This window comes from Mobula birostris, chromosome 28 (assembly GCF_030028105.1).
Source record: "Mobula birostris isolate sMobBir1 chromosome 28, sMobBir1.hap1, whole genome shotgun sequence".
Taxonomy (NCBI): domain Eukaryota; kingdom Metazoa; phylum Chordata; class Chondrichthyes; order Myliobatiformes; family Myliobatidae; genus Mobula; species Mobula birostris.
Window position 1 is genome coordinate 21796561 of NC_092397.1, and position 21248 is coordinate 21817808.

Genomic DNA, 21248 nt, shown 5'->3' on the forward strand with positions numbered 1-21248 from the left:
CAATTGTTCTAATGAATCAACCCCCTCATCACTGGAAGTGACTGCACCCTCGCCCACCAACTGCTGTGTGTGAGGGCGCTGACACTGGTCATGGGGCCGGGAGGGACAGACCGAGGTCCTCGGGGATTTGTAGAATGGAAAAGCACTTCCTTTAATTTAAAGCAGGAGAATCGGCAAATTCCCAGAAAACCCCTAGTATGTACGTGGTGTGTGAGGGAGTTTTGTTTTTCGCTGGAGCGCTTTGTGTCGGATGAATCGTTGGAAATTGGCGGGTGTGGTAAAGTGAAGGCGGAGCTGGACGATGAGAGGCCGCTCTCGGCTCTGTCCGTCACTCTGACTCTGTCTCCTCCCCTCCCCGCCTCTGTCTCTCTGCGCGTTTCTCGGGCAGGTCGGGGCGCTGTGTATAAAAGGAGACAGCAGCAAGCAGTTTGTCAGTGAGCAGCGACTTGAGTGAAGCAGCATCATGTCTGGCAGAGGGAAAGGAGGCAAAGGACTGGGCAAAGGCGGAGCCAAGCGGCACCGTAAAGTGCTCCGTGATAACATCCAGGGCATCACCAAACCGGCCATCCGCCGTCTGGCTCGCCGTGGCGGCGTCAAGCGGATCTCGGGTCTGATCTACGAGGAGACCCGCGGGGTGCTGAAGGTTTTCCTGGAGAATGTGATCCGGGATGCGGTCACCTACACTGAACACGCCAAGCGCAAGACGGTCACTGCCATGGATGTGGTGTACGCTCTGAAACGCCAGGGCCGCACTCTCTATGGCTTCGGCGGCTGAAAAACTCCCACTTCCTCCCGAGCACGAAACAAAGGCTCTTCTAAGAGCCACCCACCGCCTCACAGACGGAGCCGTATCCACAGACTTTTAATTATTTTTTATCGATACGTCCAGTTCAGTTGCATTTGAAACAGATTGATCGATTCCGCTTGAAACATACTGCAATTTTGCCTTTCCAGTCAGTGATTACCGCAAAACCTGCATTAGGATCGATTTTAATCCTCTATCAGTTTCGAACAGAAATCAGTTCACTCGTTTAGAGAACGATTCTGCAGTTGTGAATTTAAATCTTAACTGAGGAAATTAGATATTAAATTTATTAAACGAAACTGAATTTGTATAATTCGTCATACAATTAATTGTAAATAAAATGTAATCAAGCACCGTTGCTGGATGGTCTTCAATTGCCAGGCGATTTTAAATTAATCCGGCGCCAATCACGCTGCATGAATGAAGTCCGACCGCTCGGCAAATTTTTATTTGTCGTAAATTTTTATTTGCCGCCAGCCTACAGGAAATGAATCAACCAATCGCAGTAAGGAACCTTAATAGACACCTGGTTCAGCCAATCAGAGGTGATGGGCAGACCCTTTCCAAAAGTATAAAATCCTGTCCCGAAGCACGTTTCGTCTATCTTGTTCCTGTATTTCAGCCCGTGTTGTCGGTTCTGAAGGAGAATGGCCCGCACCAAGCAGACAGCGCGTAAATCGACCGGAGGGAAAGCTCCTCGCAAACAGTTGGCGACTAAAGCGGCGCGGAAGAGCGCTCCAGCCACCGGCGGAGTGAAGAAGCCTCATCGCTACCGGCCTGGCACCGTGGCTCTGCGGGAGATCCGGCGCTACCAGAAATCCACCGAGCTGCTCATCCGCAAACTTCCCTTCCAGCGCCTGGTGCGGGAGATCGCTCAGGACTTCAAAACCGATCTGCGGTTCCAGAGCTCGGCCGTCATGGCCCTACAGGAGGCCAGCGAGGCTTACCTGGTCGGGCTGTTTGAGGACACTAACCTGTGCGCCATCCACGCCAAGCGAGTCACCATCATGCCCAAGGACATCCAGTTGGCCCGCCGCATCCGCGGGGAGCGCGCCTGAACCCAGCCTCCACAACAAGCACAAGAAAAGGCTCTTTTAAGAGCCACTACCACAGCAAAGGAAAGGGCTGTCGCTTGCTGATTATTGTAGTGACGATCTGCCTTCCTGATGGGGTTGTTCGGTTTCGCATTAACTGACCGCAATCATCAGCTGTTCTGTGCCGACAGGTTAATTCAGCAAGAGACAGGAGATGAACGCGCTCCCTCCCTGTCAGGGTCTCATCTGGCCCTTCACTTCTCCCACAAACCTGGCATGTACAGCTGCTGCGGCTGTTACCGTTTTGTTTTCTTTCGACATGCCCGGCTGTCCTTGGAGTGGGAGCATGCGGTCGCGATGGGTACAGTGGGAGATTTCCGAGAGCGGTAATTATATATTTTTGATTTTATTCTTGTAAATGTTGTGTAAATAAACTTTTGTAGCTGGTACCTGATTGAAGGTCAGTCGGCAAAGTCGCCGGGAAGGTTATCATATATCTTCCCCCTGCAGTCCATCCCCAGAGACAGATCCCTCTCTCAAGACGCCCCCTCCCCTCTCACATTGGTTTCAGCAGTTCCCAATCAACTCAGCTGAATCGGGCCTTGGGATGCGAGGTGCGGAATCTCAGTCACGCTGTCCTGGAGCGGGAGAAGGAACTGGGCCTGCAGACCACCCCACCGGTCTCACTCTCTCTCACACACACACAACCCGAGTGAAACGCAGCGTTTCACTTCAAATCTGGGACGTCAGGGCCGCTCTGAATGTCAGAGGTACCGGGAAAATCGGGTTTTATGCGATAAGTTCCCCCGCAAAACTCAGTCGGACCCGGCGCGGGAATCACAATATTCACGATCAGCTCTTTTCTGAGATGTGGGTGGCTCTGAGAAGAGCCGTTGGGTTCAAACACTTACAAACGGTATACCTTAATTCACTTTTTGACTGCTGTCTTCTTGGCCGCCTTCTTCTTCGGGGCTGCGAGTTTCTTGGGGCTCTTTGGCTTCGACGCCGCTGGTTTCTTAGCTGCCGCTTTTTTAGCCGCTGGTTTCTTAGCTGCCGTTTTTTTAGCCGCTGGTTTCTTAGCTGCCGCTTTTTTAGCCGCTGGTTTCTTAGCTGCCGCTTTCTTAGCCGCTGGGTTCTTGGCGCCAGACTTCTTGCTTGGAGATTTCTTGATGGCAGATTTCTTTACCGATGGTTTGTTCGCTTTCTTCACCGCTTTCACGGCACTTTTTCCTTGACCGGATTTAAAGGATCCCGAAAGACCCGCGCCCTTGGTCTGAACCAAGGAGCCGCTTTCCACTCTCTTCCTGATGCACATCCTGATCTGGGCGCGACGTTTCCCCACATCGACACCGCTGCTGGTCAGAGCCTTCATGATGGCCACAGCGGACATTCCCTTCCGATCGCGACAATCCGCCACAATCTTATCGATTTGTTCGCCCAGCTTGGGACCGGCTGGTTTGCTCCGGCCGGCCGCCTTCTTCTTGGGAGTCTTCTTTGCGGCGGCGGGTGCGGCTGGAGGAGCCGTTTCGGCGGGTGCTGTCTCGGTCATGTCGGCGACTCTGGAAAATGCTTCTCACAATCAGACTGAATGAGAACTGAAGCGAAAGGCGGCGGCCCAGAGCAATTTAAAGACAGCGAGCGGACGGGGCGGAGACATCCTGCTGTCAGCTCCCGGCGACTTCATTTTTCTGTGTTTCTCTCTCCTCAAAAACTCTCCGATTCCAATTAAAATCGGACACTCCAGAGACCCAGACTGGTCCTTGTCCGTCACTGAGGCCGCAAAGTTCGCCGGAAAGAGAGTTTAATCGGGATTAAAGGCAGCACTTTCTATTTTAACCCGTTTGATTACTGCACTGCCCGCGATCTCTCTCCATTTTGTTGACCTGTTCTCTGCTTTTCGGCTGAAATTTTGAAACTAACTAAAACTTTGCGATTAATTCCCGCTTCGGGACTGAGCTGGGGAGTGGGGCGATCCCATAACAGAGAAATCTTTTCTTTTTGTACAGGAGGCGCTGGGAAATCCGGCGATGTGTTCGGACCCACAAACACAGTGATACTCGTCTAATCGCCCGCCGCTTTAAAACACTCTCTCTGAATCAGCAAGTCAGGCAGCATCAATGGTGAGAATAAACAGTGGACATTTCGGGCCGAGTCCCTTCATCAGGACTCTGGTGGGAGATGCTGCCTGACTTGCTGGGTTCCTCCAGCATTTTGGCCGCGTTGTTCGCCATTCCCAGAATCTCTTGGCGTTATGCTGACACAATGTTCACATCTGCACCTTCAGAGGCCTGTACTGCTGTCAGAACAAAACGACAGGTTCCTCGTCATATAACACGGTGATAAATCTGATTCTGATTCCAAGGAATAAAGGACAAAGGACATTGTCTGACCAAACTGACTATGTAACTGAGAACCTCGGGTCCGGGAAATATACCTTGGAAATCTTTTCCACACTTTCCCCAGTTTAACCACGTTTCCTATAATGGTGACAAGAGCTGTATACAAATCGGCAAGTGTGTCCTCCAGTCATTTACACAACTGTGACATAATGTCACAACTGATATACTCTATCCCCTGACTAATGAAGACCAGCATGTTAAACCCCGTTCTTCACCACCCTGTCTGCAAGTGACACAACTTTCAATGAACTGTGTTCACTTTACCCCTAAATCTCTCCGGCCCATTCCAGTCCCCAATGACCGATCTTTCATAGTGTAAGTTCTACACTGGTTTGACTTTCCAATATGCACCGCCTCACACTTATCTGTATTGAAATGCATTTGCCACACTTGACCCTCTTCCCTAAGTGATCATGAGCACCCTGTAATCCGCGACATCCTTCCAAGTTAAGTTGAGGGAAGTTTCTCCAACTCATTAATAAAACTTTTGTGCACTGGCATTGATCAGTGAAGGTCAGTGAAACCTTGTCCATTCTTGCCTCTTTTACTCTTCATATATCTGAAAATAAATCTTTTTGTATCTTGTTTCTATTATTGGCCAGTTACTTTCATAATTCATCTGAGTTCTGCATATTGTTATTATAGTTGTTCTGTTTTTTTGTTTTAAGTTTCCCATTCCTTTAGCTTCCCATTAATTTTGGTGATATTCTTTGCCCTCTCATGTTCTTTTATGCTGCCTTTGTCTTCTGTTGTTAGCGATGGTTGCCTCATCCTCCCTTTTAAATACTGTTTCTGCTGAGGGATGAACCAATCCTGTGTCTGCCAAATTTCTCCTGGAGACTGAAACTTTTCACACAAGGTAATCTGGGAAAGTTGAAATGCCCAACTGCTGTAAACTTGTTCCCATTACCCCTCTGTGTGATTTACTAATATGTCTGCTGCACAATATCTGAGCCGATTGGGAGGCCGGCAGTATAATCCCATCAAAATCATCAGTCATCATTTTATTTAAAACCTATACTTACAAGACCTCATCAAAACCCCTCTTATTACTGAAGTGTTGGTCTCCTTATTCAAAGATGCAACATCCCCCACCCATAAGGTAGCTTTTAAATGTTTCCCCTTCATCTTAAACCATTACCCTGTAAATTTAGGCTTCCCTACCCTACAAAAAGAGTGCTCACCTATTGATTTTGTAAACCTCTGGACGGTCACCAGACAGCTCCTTACACTCTCAGGAGAGAGAAAGAGAGTCCCAGTCTGTCCAGCTTCTGCTGATAATTAAAGTCCACCAGTGTCAGTAGCATTCTCATCAAACTTCCCTCCACACTTGCCAGCTTCATGACATCTTTCCTGCAACTGGATGACCAGAACTGTGCAAAATACAGTCTGGTCTCACTTTGACTTTTACAGCTGTCATACGGCATCCCAAATTCTCTACTCAGTTCCCTGATCAATGAAGACAAATAGGCCAAACACCACCTTCACCATCCTGACTACCTGTGTTGTCTCTTTCAGTGAATGATGTTTCTGTATTTCATGGACCCTCTTCTGTAATACTCTCCAAGGGACAAGAATTTACTGTGCAGATCCTTCCCTGGTTGAACTTCTCATAATGCAACACCTCAAACTTGTCCACATCAATATCCTTCTGCCATTTTTTGGCCGTCTTCCCCAGTTAATCTCCATCCTATTGTACTCTCACACAATCTTCACAGTCCACACTACCACCAGCATTGCTGTCATCTGCAAACTCACTGTCACCACAATGTCAGAAAATTGTTAATGTAGATGACAATTGACAGTACCAGCACCGATCCCTGTGACTGTCACTGGTCAGAGGCCTCCAACCTGAATAACAAGCTGCCATGACCACCCTCTGCCTCCTTCCATCAAGACAAGTATCTTGTCTGGCATCCCCTCTGCTCCAAATGTGTAATACAAAAGAAATAAGGATTAAATCAAAATATATCTACCTATGGCCTACATCTCTCAGAAGAGACAAAACCTGAACTCCCCACTCCAATTCTGGCCCACTCATACAATGACCGCTCTGGTTAAGTATAACTTTTTATTGGATCTTGCCACGTTCCGAATTATGGGCAATCAAACATTTCCTCGGGAACTGTGACATGCAAAATGTGCCAACTGCCCAGGTTCACTTCATCAAACTCCCTCTCCTTTTATATAATCTGATGACTGTGTGGAACTGTGGCACTCAAAACTGTGGACTGCAGGAAACCAGAGTACATGCCTGCACTGTTCTACAAGGCCACAAATGATTAAAAAAACACTGTATAACAAACACTGGAATTCCCCAACTGAGATGAATGGGGAGGCTGGATAACTGAAAAGATTCAAAGAGAAGGAAGATAAATGTTTGTAAAATCAGGGAAGTGGGATTGACATACAAGGAAGGCTGATGGCAGATCAGACTTTATATGGAATTGTGGGTGAGGGACTAAGAGAGGACACACTGGAGGGTTCATCCAGTGGGACAATGTGGATAGAGCTCAGGATAAGAGAGGTGCATTCACTGATGGGGTTATACCACAGGCCTCCCAAATGCCGGCAGGAGATAAAGGAACAGAAATGTAGCAGGTAATGAAAGATGTAAAAGCAACAGGGTAGTTGCAGTGGGTGACTAATTTCCCCAATGTTGACTGGGACTCCCTTAGAGTCAGGGGCTTAGATATCACCGAATATGTTAGAAGAATACTGGGATGTTACTTAACATAGAAGTGGATAGTCTAACCCGGGAAGGGAGCCATAGAAACATAGAAAATAGGTGCAGGAGTAGGCCATTCGGCCCTTTGAGCCTGTACCACCATTTATTATGATCATGGCTGATCATCCAACTCAGAACCCCGCCCCAGTCTTCCCTCCATACCCCCTGACCCCCGTAGCCACAAGGGCCATATCTAACTCCCTCTTAAATATAGCCAGTGAACTGGCCTCAACTGTTTCCTGTGGCAGAGAATTCCACAGATTCACCACTCTCTGTGTGAAGAAGTTTTTCCTAATCTCGGTCCTAAAAGGCTTCCCCTCTATCCTCAAACTGAGGCCCCTCGTTCTGGACTTCCCCAACATCGGGAACAATCTTCCTGCATCTAGCCTGTCCAATCCCTTTAGGATCTTATACGTTTCAATCAGATCCCCCCTCAATCTTCTAAATTCCAACGAGTACAAGCCCAGTTCATCCAGTCTTTCTTCATATGAAAGTCCTGCCATCCCAGGAATCAATCTGGTGAACCTTCTTTGTACTCCCTCTATGGCAAGGATGTCTTTCCTCAGATTAGGGGACCAAAACTGCACACAATACTCCAGGTGTGGTCTCACCAAGGCCTTGTACAACTGCAGTAGTACCTCCCTGCTCCTGTACTCGAATCCTCTCGCTATAAATGTCATAGAAAACATTGTATTGGGAAATGAGCCTGGCCATTGATAGAAGTTTCATTTTGGGAACAGTAAATAAGGACAAGACTGGACCTGGTGGTAATATGGTCATTTGGGGTACAGTTAATTGCAACTGTCTACATTGAACATGTAAATGATGTTTAAAAGCAATCGGGTCAGAATTCAGACAGAACTGTTTCTATGAGGAGGAAACACAAGGATGGTAAAGTCTGGCAGAGGGTCATAGTGAGAGATGTTATGAATTCAGACTGAAAGAAAATGAAGGATAAGGAATATTTCAGAAGTAGAAATTGGAGAAAGCCTCTGGCAACATGAAACAAGTAAGAGAGAAGTTAGAGAGAGAATCAGAAGTGTGAAACGGGAAGAAGAAATAACTTTGGTGAGAAGGGGCACTGCGAAGAGGGTACGACAACACAAGCACAGAGGAGAGAGTTTATGTCTGAAGTGTGCGAAGGACTAAACCTGTACTTCTCATCAGTATTCATCAATGTGGTCATGGAGGATAGTGAGATCAGAGAAGGGAATGTTGATATTCCAGGGCATGTTGTTCCTCAGGCAATGGAGACAAATTACAGATTGGTGAGTCTTGGATCAATGTTCGGGAAATTATTCGAGAATATTATTAGAGATAGGATCTCTAATAAAAGTTTGGAGGGTAAAAGGAGGATATCATGATTCAGAAGGCAAAGTGAGCAAAATCCAAGAGATTCTCTTGGTATATTCATAGGAAAAGTTAAGTTAGACACAGAATCGTTCCCCTTGGAGGTGAACATGGCCATCTGTGTGTGGAGGCAAATGAAATAGGAGAGGCTATCCATGAATATTTCTGACAGTTATTCCACCATTGCAAAAATTCTTTAAGGTTGTTAAATCTCCAGGGCTTTATCAGGTACATTCTCGTACTTTGTGGGAAGCTGGAGAATACACTGTGGAGGCCAGGGGAGAGATTATTTTGCTTCATCTCAGGCACCAGTTGAGGTTGCACATGATTGGACAGGGTGAGCAATGTGGAATTGATAGTTTTGAGGCCCAGACTGTGAATGATATGAAGAGGCAGGCTGTGTTGAGGAAGCAGGGAGTCTGCAGTAGCACTTGACAGATTTAGAGAATGGACAAGGAAGTGCCAGATGAAATATAGTGTAATGAAGTGTGTGGTCATGTACTCTGGTAGGAGGAATAACACCCTAGGCTCTTTCTAATCAGGGAGAGAACAGAAATCAGTTGTGTGAAGGGTCTTAGTGCACGATTCCCTAAAGGTTAATGCACACATTGAGTTGGTAGTGAGGAAGGCAAATGTAATACTTGCATGCATTTCAAGAGAACTAGAAAATAAAAACAAGGATCTAATGCTGAGGCTTTGGTCAGACCTTATTTGGAGTATCATGAGCAGGCTTGGGTAACTTTTCTAAGAAAGGATGTGCTGGCATTGCAGAGGCTGTAGTGGAAATTCATGAGAATGATCCCAGGACTGAAAGAGTTAGGATGTAATAATCATTTGATAATCTGGGCCTGCAGTCACTGGAGTCTAGAAGAATGAGGGAGAATCTTATAGAAACACATTGAATATTGAACGGCCTAGATAGCGTTGATGTGAGAGGATGTTTCCAATAATGGAGGAATCTAGAACCAAACCACACCCTCAATAAAAGATGCCCCTCTAGAATAGAGATGAGTAATTTCTTTAGTCAGAAGGTGATGAATCAATGGATTTCATTTCCACAGGCAGCCATAAAGGCAGTCAGTGTTTTTTTTTAAAGCAGAGGTTAGTAGATTTTTAATTATTATTAAGGGTATCAAAGTTTATGGGTAGAAGGCAGGAGAATGGGGTTGAGATGGATATATGATGGAATGGCAGAACAGACTGAATGGGCCAAAAGGCCTAATCCTGCTCCTGTGACTTCAGGACTGATGGTTTATGCGCTGCCATTGTTCAAAAAGGGTAGTGGAAACTACAGGCCCATCAGTCTGTAATTTGTTGGAAGAGTTTCTGATGAACAGGATCCACCAAAATTTGGTTTGATTCAAGACAGTCAGCACAGTTTTGTGCAAGGAAAATTATGTCTGGTAATTTCTTGCAGCCCTTTGAGGGGTTTCACAAGGGCGTAGATGAGGTTAGGGCTGTGGATGTTGTTTATATGGACATTAGCCAAGCCTTTGATTATAGTCTGGAAGGTTAGATCTAGAAACTGGAATCTGGGGAGATAGTTGATCGATTCCATAATTGCCTCCGTGACAGGAGGCAGAGGCTGATGGTTGAGGGTTGTGTCTCAGACTGGAGCTGTCTGTCTAGTGGTGTGCCACTGGGTGACAGGACCTTTGTTGTTTGTAATTTATATAAATAATGTCCATCTGAATGTGTAATTCACTGAAAGTGACGTCTCAGCTAGATACGGTGGTGAAGATGGGGTTTGATCTGCTGGCCTTCATCATTCATGTCACTGAGTACAAGAGTTGAGAAGAAGTGTTGCAGATACACAAGTCTTCGGTGAGGACTGATTAAAGGAAACCATGCTGACTTTGGCCTATTTTTTCATGTGTTGCCAAGTACCCGAAAATACATCCTTGACAATTGACTCCATCATCTTCCCAACCACTGAGATCGGACTAGCTGGCCTATGATTTGCTTTCTTCTGCTTCTCTCTCTTTAAGAGTGGATGACCTTTGCAATTTTCCTGTTCTCTGGAACCACACCAGAATCCAGAGATTATGGAAAGATTATTACTAAAACTGCCACAATCTCTTCAGCCACATCTTTCATAGAACTGGTGTAGATAATCTGGTCCAAGGGAATTTTCTACCTTCAGACCTTTCAGTTTCCCAAGGACCATCTCCCTAGTAAAGGCAAAATCACTCATTTCTGCCCCGTTTCTCTTGAATTTCCAGCAGACTGCTAATATCGTCCCCAGTGAAGACTGATGCACAATACTTATTCAGATTGTCTGCCATTTTCCTGTACCCCATTACTACCTCTCCAGTAACATCTTCCAATGAACTAATATCTACTTTTGCCTCTCTTTTACACTTTGTATATCTGAAGAAACTTTTGGTATCCTCTTTAATACCAGTGGCTAGCTTACCTTTGTATTCCAACTTTTCCCTCTCTTCATGAGTTTTTTTGTTGCTTTTTGTTGGTTTTAAAAGTTGTAAATACTCTGAGAGTCAGGGACATCTCGGAGCAGATACAGAACAGGGGGATGGTGTTCATTCAGCCAGAGATGGTGATTCACATCGGTACCAATGGACAGGTAGAAAAGGGATGATGTCCCACAGAGAGTTAGGGAAGAAGTTATGGAGCAGAACCTGAAATGTTGTAATCTCCAGTTTACTCCTAGTGCCCTGTGGTGGTAGGGATACAAACAGAAAGTGAGAGCTAATGAATGTGTGGCTAAGGAGCTGATACAGGGACAGGGTTTCAGGATTACGGAACATTGGAACCTCTTCTGGTGCTGGGGTGACATTTACAAGAGGGATGGTTTGCAGTTTCAGTGGAGGGCGGTCAGGATCATGAAGTTCATTGCTGCACCCTATGAGGGTTGAAACGAGATTGACAGGGGGATGTGAAACAGAACACTAGTCACTGAATGGAGAGATTGAAGCTAAGTTAGATGCCAGGCACAGCAATATGTAATGATGGATTTTGAGTCAAATCCACATCTGACCTGGAGTTTGTTTAAAGATCAGTGCAGTGTTTCAGGGCCAGTTTGTTCCAGTAAGAGGGAGGGTCAAGAATGGCAAGGTTCAGGAACCTTGGATGATGAGACAGGAAGTTAATTTAATCGAGGAGGAGGAAGAAGCATAAGTAAGGCTTAGGAAGCTAGAATCAAACAGGGTGTTTGAGGACTATATTTAAAAAATAGGGGAACTCAAGAACATTCGGAGAGCTGGAAACAGTGATGAAAAATCTCTGGCAAGTAGGATTGAAGATAATCCCATTGTATTCCGTACATTCGTTGTGGTGAAAAGGATACCTAGGGCTGCACTTTGGGAGATCCAACATCAAGGGTGTGTACACAGTTAATGGCAGGAACATTAACAGTATTGACAAAGAGAAGGATGTCGAGGTTCAGAGACATCGGTTCCCTAAAACTGGGAGCACAGGTTGACAGGGAGGTGAAGTCGGTGTATGGCATGTTTACCTTCATCAGGCAAGGCATTGAGTTCAAGCACCAGGACATGATGTTACAGGTTTATAAAATGCTGGTTAGGCCACATTGAGAGTATCGTGTTCAGTTCTGATCACCTCATTATAGGAAGCATGTGGAGGGTTTGGAGCAGGATGTCTGGAGGAGGTGTGCGCTGAGGAGAGGCTCGACATGCTGAAACTTTTTGCTTCTGGAGTGGCGTTGGCTCAGGAGAGATTTGATAGAAACCTGTGGAATTTTGTGGTCATAGTTGGTGTAGACAGCCAGTAATATTTTTCACAGAAGGCATGTATTTAAGCTCAGAGGAAGAAAGTGAAGAAAACAGATTGATGGAGACATGGAATGCACTGCCAGGGGTGGTGGCAGAGACAGAGAGCACAGGAGTATTTAAGGAAATCTTAGACAGTCACAAGTATATGTAGAGAAGGGCCAAAGGGCCACTCCTGTACTGTCCTTTGTTCTGTGAACAGCAGATGGCCCCTGGGCATGGATCCGTGCAGGAGACTGGGATATTATATCCCCAACAGAAAAATGATTGTCGGAGGGGCAGGACCGGCAGCTCAGTTTCACAGTACAAATGCTACAGGTACGATGGAGTGGACGGGAGAGAAGAGAATGCAGAGATGTGTTTGACCAGGGAGAACATCTCAGTGGTACTTAAAGAAGACATCCCTGGGGATTGCTGCATCATGTATACTGGGACCGCCGCACTGCAAAAGGGTTGGTGGCGCAGAATTTATTCTGTGTGTCCAGTTTTATCAATCAGTATTTAGAAGTTCCTACTAGAGACAGGACAGAACTGAACCTCCTTGTCGATCCACCCACCCCCTCCCTTTTCTTCCTGGCACAAACAAAAGTCTGTATCAGAGCGACCCACCGCCTCACAGAGGGAGCCGTGTCTCGGGAGATCTGACTAAACTGACCCTTTCTTTGCAAATGTTCATCAGAACTCGTTCTGCACTACCCAGTGTTCGTTTTGGGTAACACCGTGGACAGGGACCTGTCGCCGATCTGGTGAGTTGCCGCTGCGGATAATTCCGCAGGAAGGAAATCTAAAATACAAAATGGACCAACTACAGCGGCAGTATTCGGTCATTCGGCCCGTCGTATCTGCTAGAAAAGCAGATGGAATGAGGAAAACAAACAGTTGATAATATGAAACGTTTATGTAATGAAACAGGACAGCAGGAGACCGAAGGTCAAATGGACCAGGTGAAAGATAAATTTACTGCAGCAGCATCATAAACACATAGTATCCACGATACAGTGCTCACAAGAACTAAACTGCTGTACAGAATTGTAAAAAGAGAAGAGAATTAGCAGTTAGTCCTGACGAAGGGTCTCGGCCCAAAATGTCGACTGTACCTCTTTCCCAGAGAGATGGGAATTGCTCATGAAGCGATCAGTGGGACGGTCCAGGGTCAACCCGCAATGTGAAACCCAGACAACGCGGTTTCAGGTCATGAAGACCGGAATCGTTCAATGATCGGAGATTAAATTCACCCTCCGGGGGCTGACTCTGAAAGTTAATTTCCCCGCCCCACAAGGGGAGAGAGCTCCATTCAGCCAGCAGAGAGGGGAAATGAGGCAGGGTGTAGCGGACCGCGTACTCTGCAGACTTTTACCGATTTAATTCGCGGAAGAAACACGACGGAAGGAGAGAAAACGTTACCAGGGATGCCTCCGATCGGGGCCGTGTCAGATACACAGCCGAGTTACTCCGAACGGTAATCACCCGCTGTTCAGCCCTTCCACAGACACTGTGAGTGGCTCTGAAAAGAGCCTTTGGGTAAATAGGTTCAGTTTACGTCGCTTCACTTACTGGCACCGCCGGTTTTCTTGGGCAACAGCACAGCCTGAATATTGGGTAACACACCGCCCTGAGCGATAGTCACCCCTCCCAGCAGCTTGTTCAGCTCCTCGTCGTTGCGGACGGCCAGCTGCAGGTGTCGGGGGATGATGCGGGTCTTCTTATTGTCCCGGGCTGCATTGCCGGCCAATTCAAGGATTTCGGCTGTCAGATACTCGAGAACAGCAGCCAGATAGACCGGGGCTCCGGCACCCACCCGCTCAGCATAGTTGCCCTTTCTTAGGAGTCGATGAACCCGGCCGACCGGGAACTGCAGTCCAGCCCGAGATGAGCGAGATTTGGCCTTGGACCGAACTTTGCCGGCGCCGCTTTTTCCACGTCCAGACATTTCCAAAGTCACAGTAACTGCTCCAGCGACAGGGAGGGAATGTTCACCCGCCCCAGCTCGCATTTTTATATCTTCTTTGAGAATGCAAACTAATGCTCGTGATTGGTTTAATGCTGCTTGTTTTCATTGGTGAAAAGAAATGGCCCAATCGACGAACTGCCTTAATCACCAATCAAGAGCCCGTAAAGGCAGAAGCGCGGAGTGTAACCATCTCCTCCCCAAAGTACTCTGAAAATTGGAAAAAGCCCGCCAAAAAAAACTCATTGTTCAAATTTAATCTGAAATTAAATCATTGCTGATCTGTTTGAGGACTGGGTCTTCGTATTTCCCCCTGTTATTGAAACCGGGCACATTTAATGTAAGTGTAGTTGATAATGGAGTGTCTGGGAACTCAAATTTCTTTCAACTCGTAAAGGAACCGAGTAAAACTGACACTCAGCTTCTGCCCGGTGCTGGTCATTGTGTAAACGTTAGCAGGTTATGGACAAACGGCTCTTCTCAAACTGTGACCAGCGGCTAGTCTGCAATTTTTTTAAAAAAACTGTTCTATGAAAGAACCGTGAAGTCGTTCCGGCCTCGAATTAAAATGAGATTCAGAGAAGTTACCTAACTCCAAATAATAAACTCCTGAACCCACAGCTAAAACAGCAACGGGAGTGGGAGGAATGTTAAACACCAGGATTATAGGGGGAAGATGAAGCGGATATTCCAACCGCTCTTTAGCTCCTGTAAAAGCCACCACACATAAAACGTGCGCCATGTATTGCCTAAATGCTAGTACAACTCTCTCAGTGAAATCGTGAGTGGCTCTTAAAAGAGCCGTTGTGTTTTCGATCATCTCACTGGGGAACTTTACTTGGAGCTGGTGTACTTGGTCACCGCCTTTGTCCCTTCGGAAACGGCGTGCTTGGCCAGCTCCCCGGGCAGCAGCAGGCGCACGGCGGTCTGGATCTCCCGTGAGGTGATGGTTGACCGCTTGTTGTAATGGGCCAGGCGTGAAGCCTCGCCCCCGATGCGCTCGAAGATGTCGTTGACGAATGAGTTCATGATGCTCATGGCCTTGGAGGAGATGCCAGTATCGGGGTGAACCTGCTTCATCACTTTGTAGATGTAGATGGAGTAACTCTCCTTCCTCGACCTCTTGCGCTTCTTGCCAGTCTTGCTCGCTGGTTTGGACAAAGCTTTCTTGGCGCCCTTCTTGGGAGCGGGTTTCGCTGGATCCGGCATTTCCTCGTCGGGTTCAAAAACAATAATAAGCAGAAGCTGTCCGGAGCGCGGATTAAATAGGCAGCGCCCAAAGCGGTATGTTAATGAGGATGGGAATGCTGAGCATTTCCATTGGCTGTTTGGAGAAATGAATCACCAATCGGAACGCTGGGGATGAGAAGCGGCGCCAATGGGCGGGGTTTACCGCTGTCGTTTGATGCGGGAGGAAGTACTGAAGGGCAGAGACAGGCCGGGGTGCGGGCTGAAATTGAAAAGGGAAACGCAAATTTCAAAAGCCGAATGAAAATAAAATCAGATGAAATATTGTAAAATTAAACACTAGGACATTTAGTTCATGACATAGGGCTGCAGGAGAGTGAAGGAGAGATTTGGACATTTCAGTGTAAAGTTTAAATCGAGTTTATTTATGCACAGGTGAAAGGAACAAAGTATTTGTAGCAGCATCACAGACATTGCATCAGAGACACAACACTGACAAGAAACACTGAAATTAAATATGAATTATACCAAAATATTCAAACAGACAGAAGACTATCAGAACAAAATCAAAATAACAAACAGATTATGCCGGCAGTGGGAGAATCATCCCTCTTGTGCTTCTTCATCTCGTCACTCTGGATTCAGTGTCACACAACGCTGCCACTTTGATCTGGCCCATGCCTTCATTAACCAAGTCCAACACTTGCCTTTATTGCATCTTCCTTCTCCTTACACTGGTCATCGGGTTTGTGGGGGTGTGTGCCCCCTTGAACCTCAGGATTAGGTTTGAGGGTAGGGCTGGTGGATGTATATGCGGGGCTGGGAGAGATAATGCTGTGGAGTTTAGTATGGTGAGATAGGTGGGGCTATGGTGGATAGGGTGGTGTAGTGGAGTCACTTCAATCTGGCCCATTCCTTTCATTAACGTGGCCTGACACCACTTGGCTTAATGAACCGGGTGTTGCAAAGGGACACATCGTCAGTAATGCAACCTGGGGTCATTGGGTGTTTTGGGTCTTTAATCATGAGACATCCTCGCCCAGACAACCCAGCCAGGGTTAATCAGGCCCGCTTGTGTTTATCCCATGGATCAAGGTAATGAGAGGCATGTAACTCTGCATGTTGTGGGTATTTTAGACCTTGTTACTTGGCTTTATTTTGACCATTTGGGGAGTAGAATGTTCTGAGGCCTAGTAATCAGGCTTTACCTCCAAGTAAGGTTCAACTTTCCTACTTTCAATTTAGAATTGTCTTTATTTTGCATCTGTATGCCTGGGATTGCATGGGTTAAATTAACAGTGTTCACTGCAGTACAAATTAGTGATTAGGGCTGTGCAGATTGATCCATAATTCCAAAATGCAAACATCTCTGAAATCCAGAATTTTTTGTGCTGACATGACATCACAAATGGAGAATTTTACTCAGGATTAAATGGCTTGCCTAATGAAGAGAGTTTCACGGCTCTGGGCCTCTATTCATTGGAACTTCGAAGAAAGAAGGGTTACCAAATTGAAACCTATCAAATAGTGAAAGGGCTTGATTGAGTGGATGTGGAGAGGATTTTTCCTGTGATGGGTGTGTCTAAAACTGGACCACACAGCTTCAAAATAGAAATGGAAATGAGGAGGAATTTCTTCAGCCAGAGAGTGGTGAATCTGTGAATTGTTTTGCTACAGGCAGCTGTGGAGGCCAAATCACTGGGTATAGGCAGAGATTGATAGATTCTTGATTGGTCAGGGCATGAAGGGATACAATGGAAGGCAGGAGATTGGGGCTGAGAGGAAAAATTGATCAGTGATGATGAAATGCCAGAGAAGGCTCGACAGGCAAAATGGCCGAATTCTGCTCCTGTATCTTATGGTCTTATGGACTCACTTAGTGACTAAATCTCTCCCAGAGACTGTTGATCTCAGCTTTGACTCAACCCAGCAACTGAGGCTCCACATTACTTATATAAGGAATACAGAAGTTCTTTGTTCTCTGATTAACAAAATATCTCATTTCCATCCTGAATGCTTGTCACCTCATTCTGAGCAACAGACACAAAATGCTGGAGGAAGTCAGCAGGCCAGGCAGCATCTATGGAAAAGAGTAACGAGTCGATGCTTCGGGCTGAGAATCTTCACCCTGAGATCTGATGAAGTGTCTCGGCCCGAAGTGTCGACTGTTAACTCTTTTTCATAGAGGCTGCCTGTCCTGCTGAGTTCTTCCAGCATTTTGTGTGTGTTGCGTTTGATTTCTAGCATCAGCAGATTCTCTCGTGTTTGTGATTTACACCTCATTCTAAGGGTATTTTCCTCAGATATGGAGTTCTCATTCAGGGGAAAGATCCTCCTTGCCTATTGCCTGTCATATCCTGAAAGAATCTAACAGATTTCCTCGTTTTCTCATGAACAGCAGGGAATACAGACCCAGCGCACTCACTCTCCTCTCATATAACCAACCTTCCATCCCCGGAACCAACCCAGTCAGTGTGGGGAACAGTCACTGCACTCCCTCTATTGCAGGGATATCCTTCCTGAGGAAGTGTGACCAAACCTGGACACGATACTCAAGGTGTGCTCTCACCAGGGCCCTATATAATCCCAGTGAGACCTCTGTACCCTCTTGTACAATCCCCATGGATCACAGGACAAAATACTGTTTGAACATAGAACATAGAATAGTACAGCACAGTACAGGCCCTTCGGCCCACAATGTTGTGCCGACCCTCAAACCCTGCCTCCCATATAAATAGAACATAGAATAGTACAGCACAGTTCAGGCACTCTCATTACTTGTTGTATCTGCATGTAAACTCAAGTGATTTGTTTGCAAGGATGCCCAGGTCCCTCTGAACATCCCTGTGTGGAAATGACTCTTACAGTTTGTTCCTGGGAATGGGTGATCACACATTTCCCCACATTCTGTTCCATCTGCCACATCCTCAACCGTTCACTCTCCTGTCTACATCCCCCAAACCTTCTCACTACTGACACTGTCTCTCCCACTCTGCCACAGCAGCAGACGTAGTTACTGAGTTATGCAGCACAGAAACAGGTCCTTCAGCCCAACACATCCATGCTGACCAAGTGGCCAAACAAAATTATTGTCAGTTGCCTGCATTTGGCCCATGTCCCTGCGAAACTTCCCTCTCCACAGTCCAAGAGATATTGCAACTGTGCCCACCTACACCACCACTTGGGGTAGTTTGTTCCATGTAAACAGCACATTCTGTGTACAAAACCTGCTCCTCAGGGTCCTATTTAAATCTTTCCTCTCTCACTTTATATCTGTAATCTCTCGCTTCCAACTCCATAAACCTGGAGATAACAGATTCACTGTTGACCATATCTATGACTGCCATTATTTTATCACCTTTCTAATGTCACATACACTCTGGTGAGAAAGGTCCTGGCCTATGCAGCCTCCTGTTAAATCCCTTTTGCACCCTCTCCAGTTTAATGTCACCCTCTGATCCCAGGGCAACTATAACTGTACTCCGTGCTCCGAGAGTAGTTTCCCCGAGGCTGGTAGAGCTGTAACGTGACGTCACAGTCCAGTGGCCGATACTCTACCCGATGAATGCGAGTGTGGCGAACAGCTTCTTCACCGTCCTGCCTACCTGTGTTTACACTCTGAAGGAATTCGATATCTACACCCCGATATCTCTGTTTTACAGCACTCCCAGGGACAGACCATTCCCCACGGCAGTTCTGCCCTGGTTCGTCAATGACAATGGAACATCTCACATTTATCTGTCATTCCTCAAATCAGTGACCTCATTGATCACCGTCCTGTTGTAATGTTAGTTACATTGTTTCACACTCCACGATATCACCAACTTTAGTGACATCGATAAATTTGCTGAGCCGGGCAGTGACGTTATCAGCCCTGACTCAGCTCCCAGGCTTTTCCTCGCAGCGATACACGCGCAGTGCTGGAGGAACTCAGCAGGCCAGGCAGCATCTATGAGAAACTGGAAACAGCCAACGTTTCAGGCCGAGACCCTCCATCAGCATCTGCACAATGGTCTTGTGTTTACTTTTCCATCGATCCTAAATTACTGGATAACATGACCCATCCTCCAATCCTCTGCCACCACTCCTGCCCGAGAAACGCGCAGAGAGACAGAGGCGGGGAGGGGAGGAGACAGAGTCAGAGTGACGGACAGAGCCGAGAGCGGCCTCTCATCGTCCAGCTCCGTCTTCACTTTAATACACCCGGCAATTTCCAACGGTTTGTCCGAAACACAGAGCTCCAGAGAGAGAGAAAAACTCCCTCACACACCACGTACAGAAGGAGTTCTAGGAATTTACTGGCAGTCGGACTTCATCGGATCAGAATACAGTGTGATTGGCGCAGGATCAATTTCAAATTGCCCGCCAATTTCAAAGCACCCAGCAACGGTGATGGAAGACTTTTTTAAAAATTATTTACCGTTAGTTTTATCACGCATTATACAATTTCAGTTTCATTTAATAAATTTAATATCTAATCCCCTGAGTTAAGATTTAAATGCATAATTACGGAGTCGCTTCTCTAAACGAGTGAACTGATTCCTGTCCGAGACGGATAAAAGGATGAAGATCGATCTTAACGCGTTCAGAGGTTCTGAAGTAATCACCGACTGGAAAGGCAGATTCGCAGGAATATTGCAAACCGAACCGATTAATGTGTTTCAAATGTAACTCAGCTGAATGTATCGATAAAAATAATTAAAAGGTTGTGGATACGGCTCCGTCTGTGAGGCGGTGGGTGGCTCTTAGAAGAGCCTTTGTTTCGTGCTCGGGAGGAAGTGGGAGTTTTTCAGCCGCCGAAGCCATAGAGAGTGCGGCCCTGGCGTTTCAGAGCGTACACCACATCCATGGCAGTGACCGTCTTGCGCTTGGCGTGTTCAGTGTAGGTGACCGCATCCCGGATCACATTCTCCAGGAAAACCTTCAGCACCCCGCGGGTCTCCTCGTAGATCAGACCCGAGATCCGCTTGACGCCGCCACGGCGAGCCAGACGGCGGATGGCCGGTTTGGTGATGCCCTGGATGTTATCACGGAGCACTTTACGGTGCCGCTTGGCTCCGCCTTTGCCCAGTCCTTTGCCTCCTTTCCCTCTGCCAGACATGATGCTGCTTCACTCAGATCGCTGCTCACTGACAAACTGCCTGTTGCTGTCTCCTTTTATACACAGCGCCCCGACCTGCCCGAGAAACGCGCAGAGAGACAGAGGCGGGGAGGGGAGGAGACAGAGTCAGAGTGACGGACAGAGCCGAGAGCGGCCTCTCATCGTCCAGCTCCGCCTTCACTTTACCACAACCGCCAATTTCCAACGATTCATCCGACACAAAGCGCTCCAGCGAAAAACAAAACTCCCTCACACACAGTCTGAAAAGAACGAGAGCCAATGTCAGGCTAATAAACATGGTGGGACTGATGGGCTGAAATGAATTTATTTCAACACTAGGAGTACTATGTTATCGGACGGACAGGGCTGGCAGCTCAACATTCCTGGGTTTCATTGTTTTACATGTGAATGGGGGGTTAAAAATGCAGAGGTTACCTCACTGGGAATGTCACAGCAAACTGGAAGGTTCATTTACAGAGGCAATCTGCAGTTACACTGTTGGGGTGTTTGTATTGGCCCCGCAACAACCAGTGGGGGGACATTATCTTCTCTAGATTAACTGGAACTTGCTTAATTCTTAAATGCGCCAGATTTCTTCAGTGAATCTGAGAGGTGTTTGAAACATTATGTACAGGGCCCAACCAGAGGTGAGAACAGATGGGAATGAGCCAGGCCAGGTGACAGTTGAGAGTCAGTGAACATTTTGGGAACAGTGATCACAAGTTTCTTTTTTTCTTAGTTACAAGTAAAAATAAAAGTAGATCTTGTATGAAGGTACTAATTTGCAGGAGGACAAGTCAGGACGGAGGAAGACAGGAGCCAGGCAACATTGATCGGGAGCAGCCACTGTCAGACAAGTCCACATCTGATGTGTGGGAGTTGTTTAAAGACCAGCAACTCTGAGTTCAGGATCAGCATGTTCCGGTGAGGAGTGAGGAGAAGGATG

The 21248-nt window shown here is 46.7% G+C and overlaps 6 protein-coding genes across 6 annotated transcripts in view; 2 read left to right on the top strand and 4 right to left on the bottom strand.

Annotated features, from left to right (window-relative positions):
* Positions 1 to 447: 447 nt before the first annotated feature.
* Positions 448 to 1151, top strand: LOC140189092 (histone H4). The gene has a single exon (XM_072245793.1). It carries the CDS (start codon positions 464 to 466, stop codon positions 773 to 775), a length of 312 nt encoding a protein of 103 aa, XP_072101894.1. The 5' UTR covers positions 448 to 463; the 3' UTR covers positions 776 to 1151.
* An 81-nt stretch (positions 1152 to 1232) lies between these two features.
* LOC140188959 (histone H3) lies at positions 1233 to 2169 on the top strand. Its single transcript, XM_072245620.1, has one exon. It carries the CDS (start codon positions 1453 to 1455, stop codon positions 1861 to 1863), a length of 411 nt encoding a protein of 136 aa, XP_072101721.1. The 5' UTR covers positions 1233 to 1452; the 3' UTR covers positions 1864 to 2169.
* A 572-nt stretch (positions 2170 to 2741) lies between these two features.
* Positions 2742 to 3420, bottom strand: LOC140189063 (histone H1-like). Its single transcript, XM_072245766.1, has one exon. It carries the CDS (start codon positions 3386 to 3388, stop codon positions 2768 to 2770), a length of 621 nt encoding a protein of 206 aa, XP_072101867.1. The 5' UTR covers positions 3389 to 3420; the 3' UTR covers positions 2742 to 2767.
* A 10171-nt stretch (positions 3421 to 13591) lies between these two features.
* Positions 13592 to 21248, bottom strand: part of LOC140188855 (uncharacterized) — a 631689-nt gene continuing 624032 nt past the window's right edge. The window contains exon 3 of the mRNA XM_072245510.1: positions 13592 to 14012. Coding sequence (XP_072101611.1) covers positions 13612 to 14012 — 401 coding nt within the window. The 3' untranslated portion in view covers positions 13592 to 13611. The remainder of the gene's footprint in view (positions 14013 to 21248) is intronic.
* On the bottom strand, positions 14848 to 15222 carry LOC140189061 (histone H2B-like). Its single transcript, XM_072245765.1, has one exon. It carries the CDS (start codon positions 15220 to 15222, stop codon positions 14848 to 14850), a length of 375 nt encoding a protein of 124 aa, XP_072101866.1.
* On the bottom strand, positions 19751 to 20312 carry LOC140189083 (histone H4). Its single transcript, XM_072245784.1, has one exon. The coding sequence runs from the start codon at positions 20300 to 20302 to the stop codon at positions 19991 to 19993; it is 312 nt and encodes a 103-aa protein (XP_072101885.1). The 5' UTR covers positions 20303 to 20312; the 3' UTR covers positions 19751 to 19990.

Coding starts and splice junctions, on each gene's coding strand:
- LOC140189092 (XM_072245793.1), top strand. CDS start 464: ATGTCTGGCAGAGGGAAAGGAGGCAAAGGACTGGGCAAAGGCGGAGCC.
- LOC140188959 (XM_072245620.1), top strand. CDS start 1,453: ATGGCCCGCACCAAGCAGACAGCGCGTAAATCGACCGGAGGGAAAGCT.
- LOC140189063 (XM_072245766.1), bottom strand. CDS start 3,388: ATGACCGAGACAGCACCCGCCGAAACGGCTCCTCCAGCCGCACCCGCC.
- LOC140189061 (XM_072245765.1), bottom strand. CDS start 15,222: ATGCCGGATCCAGCGAAACCCGCTCCCAAGAAGGGCGCCAAGAAAGCT.
- LOC140189083 (XM_072245784.1), bottom strand. CDS start 20,302: ATGTCTGGCAGAGGGAAAGGAGGCAAAGGACTGGGCAAAGGCGGAGCC.